The sequence below is a fragment of the Sinocyclocheilus grahami genome, unplaced genomic scaffold (genome assembly GCF_001515645.1).
Source record: "Sinocyclocheilus grahami isolate Dianchi unplaced genomic scaffold, SAMN03320097.WGS_v1.1 scaffold263.1, whole genome shotgun sequence".
NCBI lineage: Eukaryota > Metazoa > Chordata > Actinopteri > Cypriniformes > Cyprinidae > Sinocyclocheilus > Sinocyclocheilus grahami.
Genome location: NW_015505442.1, coordinates 305106 through 312902, shown reverse-complemented (window position 1 = coordinate 312902; position 7797 = coordinate 305106). Strand labels below are relative to the sequence as shown.

The 7797-nt window shown below is 34.9% G+C and overlaps 3 protein-coding genes across 3 annotated transcripts in view; all 3 read right to left on the bottom strand.

The window, feature by feature from the left end:
- Positions 1-3126: 3126 nt before the first annotated feature.
- On the bottom strand, positions 3127-4913 carry xcr1b.3 (chemokine (C motif) receptor 1b, duplicate 3). The gene is made up of 2 exons (XM_016290834.1): positions 4721-4913; positions 3127-4364 (listed from the first exon to the last, which is right to left on the bottom strand). Exon 2 carries the CDS (start codon positions 4357-4359, stop codon positions 3325-3327), a length of 1035 nt encoding a protein of 344 aa, XP_016146320.1. The 5' UTR covers positions 4360-4364; positions 4721-4913; the 3' UTR covers positions 3127-3324.
- A 331-nt stretch (positions 4914-5244) lies between these two features.
- On the bottom strand, positions 5245-6529 carry LOC107599288 (chemokine XC receptor 1-like). Its single transcript, XM_016290833.1, has 2 exons — positions 6485-6529; positions 5245-6317 (listed from the first exon to the last, which is right to left on the bottom strand). The coding sequence occupies exon 2, from the start codon at positions 6315-6317 to the stop codon at positions 5247-5249; it is 1071 nt and encodes a 356-aa protein (XP_016146319.1). The 5' UTR covers positions 6485-6529; the 3' UTR covers positions 5245-5246.
- Positions 6530-7028: 499 nt separating this feature from the next.
- Positions 7029-7797, bottom strand: part of LOC107599272 (chemokine XC receptor 1-like) — a 4253-nt gene continuing 3484 nt past the window's right edge. The window contains exon 3 of the mRNA XM_016290818.1: positions 7029-7043. Coding sequence (XP_016146304.1) covers positions 7029-7043 — 15 coding nt within the window. The remainder of the gene's footprint in view (positions 7044-7797) is intronic.

The following is a 7797-nucleotide window of genomic DNA, read 5'->3' as shown; positions in this document are numbered from 1 at the left end:
AAAATGTCATTTATTCCTGTGATTCAAAGCTGAATTTTCAGTATCATTACTCCACTCTTCAGTGTCACATGATCCTTCAGAAATCATTCTAATATGCTGATTTACTGCTCAAAAACCATTTCTTATTATTATAACGTTGAACACAGTTGTGCTGCTTCATATTTTTGTGGAAACCGAGTTTCTGCTGAAAAGCTGAAAAGAAGAGCATTTATTTGAAATAGAAATCTTTATAACATTATAAATGTCTTTAATGCATCCCTGCTGAATAAAAGAATGAATTCCTTTAAATAAATAAATATTACTGACCCCACACTTTTGAACAGTTAGTGCACATTATAGTTGATGCAATTTGAAACATTAGTCATTATGCATGTTATTAAAAGTGCAGAATTATTTTGGATGATTTATACATTTCTACACACATAATGTTCTGGTGCAAAATCCTCAAATCTATGATAAATCACACCAGAGCTGAGCTAAGTCGACGTATTGTCTAGAAGAGAGCAATTGACTGCCGTCTGTCTGAGGTTTGTGGTTTGGGAGTTTAATGAGATCAGAACAGAACAGAGACGTCGTGGGACTATGTGCTCCACTGAGTGAGATAAATCAGCTTTTTAAGACAGATATCACACATAATTACATTAGGTGTTATATTAAAGATACCTCAGAGTGTATTTGTCAGAGGAGCATATAGTCTGACATTTATCAGTGATATTCAGTGATGGTTCCATCAAGAACCTTTAACATCCATGGACTCTCTCCATTCCACAAAAGGTGAAAAAAGGTTCTTTAAATAATTAAAATGTTTTCACACTAAGAAAAAAAGTGGTTCTTTAAAAAACTGCTCACTTTGCGGAACCATAAATGGTTCTTCGAAGGCACTGCTTGCTATTTGGAGTCTTTATTTTTGAGAGTGTATCTGAATGCTCATGCTTTTAAAAATCTGCTCTGACTTCTTTTATTCTATGGTAGCCTACACAATGTCCAAACTGCTCTAATTTTATACAGTTAAAGCAAAATGTGACTATGGTGGTCAAGCAGTGTTTTAAGGTAAAATCTTCAGTGAATAACTTATGGTTGCATGAAAAACAGACCAGAATCTATCATATGATTTCAGATTTAGTGCACAAGTAGCCTAAGAGACTATTTTTATGGTGTTTTTTATTTTTATTTTTTGTCCAATTCTTCTAATATTTTTGTAAAATTAAATATTAGAAGAAAAGAAAACAAAGTATTAATGTCTAATGTCTTGTAAGTCCAAATGGTCTCGGGCAAAACATCACTTTAATAAAAATTTAATTTGAAGAATGTAATTCGAAGCGCTGTAAAGCTCATAAATGTCTCACTTGTTGACCACTACTGCTATCTACTGGACACTGGCGGAGTTACCCATTTGCAACCAAGACCTTTCTTTTTTCTTTTACTGCACAGTGGAAAATTCCTTTTTTTTAGTATTCTGATATCAAACTTGGTTTTCCATCTGCTTTTTTTTTTGTCTCTGTTCCGCTTTCAGGAATTTTCATGACGCATTACATTACAGTCGTGTAGATGGAGACTTCTCCAAACTCAACAACCTCAAGCACACAAATATTACGTTACAAAACTGTAATACATGTAATTCAATGATGTGACACTTTTTAAAAACATTTTCTAGATTTATTAAGTTATTCAAAAATACATTCAATACATTCAGACAGACAATTACTTCAGTACACTTTTATTATACACATGTTTTCAGTTATTTGATAGTTTGGGGGCTAAATATGTTTAATGGCAAAATATCTAGGTGGTGTAAAATAAATTCTAGAAATTCCTTAAATTCTTAAAAAAAAAAAAAAGGGAAGACATTTGGTATAAAATCTTTTATAATAATAAAAGGGCTGTGTCTGAAGGTTTTTAATCAACATATTTGTATAGGCCTATATATTTTGACTTTATTATGACATATAGGCCTAAAGATAATTCAGACTGTCAAATGGAATAACCCCAAACACTTTCTGATATTACTGATGATGATATTTGTAAGAAAAATATTTGTAAAAATAATTATTAAGGAGTGTGAGTGTTCATGCTTTAAGGAAAATATTTGTAGTACCTTTTACTTGATACTTGCAACCCTTAATAATTTTTTTAATTTTCTTTCTACATTTAGAAACAAACAAACCATTATTAAACCATTAGACATAAACATTCAGAAAACCATTGCTATCATGTGACAGGAATAACCATAAAACAGAGTCTCATGGCTCTCTCTCTCTTTCTCTCTCTCTCTATATATATATATATTTCAGACTACATAATGTCAGAAAAAATAAAAATATTTTTTAAATATATTTTTTCAAATAATTATTAAGGGGTTTTCATTCATTAAGGTGTATTATGTAGGTGGTGTAAAATAAATTCTAGAAATTCCTTAAATTCTTAAAAAAAAAAAAAATGAAGACATTTGGTATAAAATCTTTTATAATAATAAAAGGGCTGTGTCTGAAGGTTTTTAATCAATATATTTGTATAGGCCTATATATTTTGACTTTATTATGACATATAGGCCTAAAGATAATTCAGACTGTCAAATGGAATAACCCCAAACATTTTCTGATATTACTGATGATGATATTTGTAAGAAAAATATTTGTAAAAATAATTATTAAGGAGTGTGAGTGTTCATGCTTTAAGGAAAATATTTGTAGTACCTTTTACTTGATACTTGCAACCCTTAATAATTTTTTTAATTTTCTTTCTACATTTAGAAACAAACAAACCATTATTAAACCATTAGACATAAACATTCAGAAAACCATTGCTATCATGTGACAGGAATAACCATAAAACAGAGTCTCATGGCTCTCTCTCTCTTTCTCTCTCTCTCTATATATATATATATTTCAGACTACATAATGTCAGAAAAAATAAAAATATTTTTTAAATATATTTTTTCAAATAATTATTAAGGGGTTTTCATTCATTAAGGTGTATTATAAATTCATGTTTTCAGGAAAATATATTACTTTTTACTTAATAGTTACACCACTTAAACTTTTTTTTAATGTATGAAACCAACGTGAATTAATTTAAATCGCATTTCTAAGAATTTGTTTAATAATTGTTAATTATGAATAATTGTTAATTATTTTGTCATTCTAAAATTTCTGTCATTACTCCTTTCACTCTTGCATGTTTTTTGGTTTGATTTGTTGATGAATAAAAACTATACGATCCACCAGTTATTCATCTGAACATCCTGAGAATGTTTTGAGCCAATGTAAACATCACGTGACTCACTTCAGAGCTACAACAAAATGACGTCATGACACTTTAACATGATCAGAGATGAAACTGGCCCGAGAAGCTGCTCGGGTTGCTGAATGTTTGCGTGCTGAACCTCTGCGAGAGCCGACGGAAACCTCTGCTCCATGGCAGGAAATTCCTGAACTTCTTCCCTCCGAAGATGTGGACGAGTGGATTCAGACAGCAGTGGGAATACGCTAGAACGTGAGTGATGCAGTAGATGATCTCCCAAATACTTTCCCTCAATGCAAAAACGCCTAAAGACCTCAAGGACAAGAGGAAGAGAAAGATGTTATATGGCGCCCAGCACATGAAGAATCCCACGGCGATGCTTAGGATGACGCATACGGCGTGATTTCTGCTTCGGATGCGACTCTGAAGGATGGCAAATCCCATCCGTGTGTGGCAGAACACAATAACCAGGAATGGCAACAGGAAAAAGAGAATTATCTGAGAGAAGTATCCAAACAACTCCATAAACATTGAGTTATAGTTGGGAACACAAAATACACCATCAGGACCGTCCACAGTTTCAGAGAAGATCATTTCAGGCAGACTGAAGCCTACAGAGATCAACCATGCCACAGCAGAGGAGATGTGCGTGTAAAGTCTGCTACGATTCCCTACAGATGAAGCGAACACCGGATACACCACCACCACGTATCGATGGACTGTCATGACTGTGAGGAACATCATGTAGCCGTACAGGCCCAAAAAGATGTACCAGGTGAACATCTTGCAGGCCAGATTTCCAAAAATCCATCCCCAGATGTGATTAATGGTCCAGGGAACCAGCGTGAAGGTGAAGATGAGGTCGGACACTGTCAGATGGAGGAGCAAGCAGTCAGCAGAGCTTCTCAAAGCCACTTTCTTCAAGACCACCCAAAGCACAAAGCTGTTTCCGGGTAGACTGATGCAGATGATGAGACTGTAGCAAATGGCGTTGATGATCCTAAACGAAAAATTCTCCTCCTCTAATGTAACCAAAGGATAATAATCCTCATATGAGCAGTTGAAGTCATAATCATAGCTGATATTGGAGACCTCGTGCAAAGTCTCTCCATGCATCATGTCGTCTGTAGAAAGACAGATTGAATTGATGTTAAAAATGATGAACTATAAACTGACCTATATGACAAAACTCCAAATATTCTGAAGCCATGCAATAGTTTTGTGTGAGGAACAGAAAGTAAACACAGATTTTAGGGAAAAAATACAAACGTATCCCTTATATAAAGGTTCTGTTTGACTTCAGATGATTTGGAAATTGACACATGATTCATTTGGACAAATGCTATGGTGCTACTGTAAATAATAAAAAACATATTTAAATTTTTTTTTTTTACATTTTTTAATTATTAGAAATCAGAAATGCATACATGCCTACCCACAAACAAAGAGATATGAAAGAAAAATGTAATACAAGAAATACCTTGGTTGTTGTGGGGGTTTGTTCCTTAAAATATCGCTGTTGTCTCTCATAGAGACACTGAAGAAATCATGCATGTTCTGCGTGTTTCTTCCTTCAGTCACATGAACGTCCAGCCCACTTATTTACATCAAACACATTAACACATATCTTCTTTAACAGATACATTCATCGTAAAGTAAATTGTTGAATAAAATATAAATAACATTTTACACTATGTCTTCTTAAACCTCTAATACAGTGATAGAGCGCAGAAATAAACAGCAAAGCTGGAGTTTTGCTTCAAATTTTCTAATATATATATATATACAAACGTGTGTGTGTGTGTGTGTGTGTGTATTACAGTTTTCTTGGTGGTTATACCAATTAAAAAAGTTATGTCTAAATATTTGTAATATATATATATATATATATTATACTCAAATCATTTTGGGGGGAAACAAGGTTAAAAAAAACAAATGATCATTCTATTACTAAAATGTTTTTTTTCTGGGAATAAATAAATTCATCATGTTTATGGTCTCTATTTTTACAGTGTTTTCAGTGTGTTCAGCTCTACAATGTTTGTTTGTTGCGCTTCACAATTTTCTCGAGCTCCTTCATTCGTGTACGGATGAATCCTGGAGTCGCTCGGATCCGTTGGTCCTCTGTAGAGCCCCGACTGCCTGAGTTCAGGAGAGCAGAACAATAAGCTGGACAAGAGACTTCTGTACTTCCCTCTGAGAATATACAGCGCTGGGTTTATGCAGCAATGAGAAAATGCCAGAATCCTGGAGATGACAAATGCAGCGTGCAGCTGATAATGTTCACAGGCATCAAATTCATAGATGGACATCAGCACGATGATGATATGGTACGGCCCCCAGCATATGAAGAAAGCTATAACAATGCACAGCACCAGTATCACAGTTCTGTATTTCTGCCTGGTCGACGTTGACATGAGAGTCAAAAGGATTTTGGTGTAACAGAAAGCAATGACAGCAAACGGTACGAGGAACAGCAGAATGAGCTGTGCATAATATCCAGCCTTTTCATCATGCGTATCGGTGCTTTCACAAGAATATGTGTTGATATGCGCATTTTGTGCCTTTGCGGTTATTGAATCTCTCAGACAAGCAATCAAACTTATGATCCAGGCACCAATGCAGGCAACTTTTGAACATTTGAGCCTTCGACTCCGTGTTAGCCAGTAGCTTCTGACCACAACCACAACAAAACGGTCGAGGGTCATGGCTGTGAGGAGGATAAGGCTTCCGTAGATGCCTACAAAATAGGCCCCGGTCATGATCATGCAGGCGACGTCACCAAAAACCCAATGATGAAGAAGCTCCACGCACCAGAAAGGCAACGTCAGTGTGAACAGAAGGTCGAAAAGAGCCAAACAGAACATGAAAAGGTTGGTGGCCCTTTTCAGGTCTTCGTAGCAGGTGAGCGCACACACGAGGAAGCCATTTCCAAGGATGCTGAGGCAGAAGATTATGGCGTAGCACACGCCGGTGGTCATTTTATAGTTGTCGACCTCACACATTGAGATTAGCTCGTCATCATACTCATATGAGTCATTCTCATAATGGCTGATGTTTGAGTTGAATGCCTCCATCTAGCATAAAAATAAAGGCATTTTACCACAATGCAATTTCTGACACTTGCATGATGTAGAAAATTTCAAAGCAAGCAATCACAGTCAAAAGCTATGCAACTGTTGCATCTTACATCTTCGGTAGTATACAGTATAGTAAGAAGAATGAAAGAACATGAAATGCATACCTCAAGGTCTTGGTTGACTGGGTTGTATAACTGCTTAAGGAAAATAGTCTACGTGACAATAGAAATCACACTTCTGTTAGTGTTGTCATTTCCTTTTGCTAATGCATGCAGTTTCACAATGAATAAACCGAGAGTGGCTTGGCATTGTAGCATGTGTTTTCTGAGAAGTTTAAAAACCTTTTGGTTAGCTGCCAAATATATTTATATTTGTATATTTATTGAGAATTTGAGTGATTCCAGGTCCTTAATGATTCTCAATAATTTTTTTTTTGGGAAATGCAATTGCATTAGGCCTACTTCTTTTTCCATTTCAATAAAATATGAATTTTAAACAGTTCTTGCAAAAGTACAGACTTTTAATTACTTTTCGGTCTTTTTAGAGGCAAGGATACAGTAAAAACAATCCAATTACAGGCCTTCGTTTTGTTCTCGATATTACACAACAATACTAAACACATAAAAGTGAAAATGTATTAAATTCATTCATGTTTTAAAAATGCTATCGATAAAATGCATACTGAACACATTGTCATATGAAGAACATCTACAACTCGATCATCTACATTTGAAAAGAATGTGTTTGATTCACTGAAAAAGAGGTGGTTCATAACAGTACATTAAAATAAGTCACTTGAGCAAACTTTACTCTCATCTTGAGTTCTTTCCAGACCATTTGATGAACCAAAAACACATACCAGAAGATCACACTGAATCAGCCAACCACATATTACTAAAGTGCCAAAGCTGTGGTGAACTGATCCATAGAACAGCTGCAAGTATGAGAAATTAGCAGAAATGCTGATTTTTTTGTTGACTCATCAAAGTATTGACAGAACCAAAGCCCAGGAACATGCGTCAGTGAAAAGTTCATGCACATGTTTTAAAAGAATTCAAGTCGCCAAGTCTGTAAGTATATCAGTTAATGATCTTTGGCTAATTTGATTAGTGATTATTTAATTATAAACAATTATTATTATGTAAAAAATCTCAGTGGAAAAATATTTCACTTTTAGTAGCAGATAATGTGAGATGCGCAGATGCAAAGATGTTTTGTTGATCAAAGTTGCTTGCAGGAAACACTCATAGAAACATCAAGGAGACCATAAGAGCAGAGCAAACATGCAGGCATTTTTCATTGCATTTATCTAGTTACAAAACAGAACTCACACTTATCACACCAGATTAGGGTTGGTTTATTAGGTATCCTGACAGATGTTTCCTGATTAGGTTTTTTTTTCTGCTTGCATATTTCAAATTCTCAAAAAAAAAAAGGGGAACGAAACTGTCTGCAGTTGAGCCCATCCAAGTGCACA

Excerpts from the sequence above, each read along its gene's own strand:
- LOC107599288 (XM_016290833.1), bottom strand. The coding sequence starts at position 6,317 with ATGGAGGCATTCAACTCAAACATCAGCCATTATGAGAATGACTCATAT.
- xcr1b.3 (XM_016290834.1), bottom strand. The coding sequence starts at position 4,359 with ATGATGCATGGAGAGACTTTGCACGAGGTCTCCAATATCAGCTATGAT.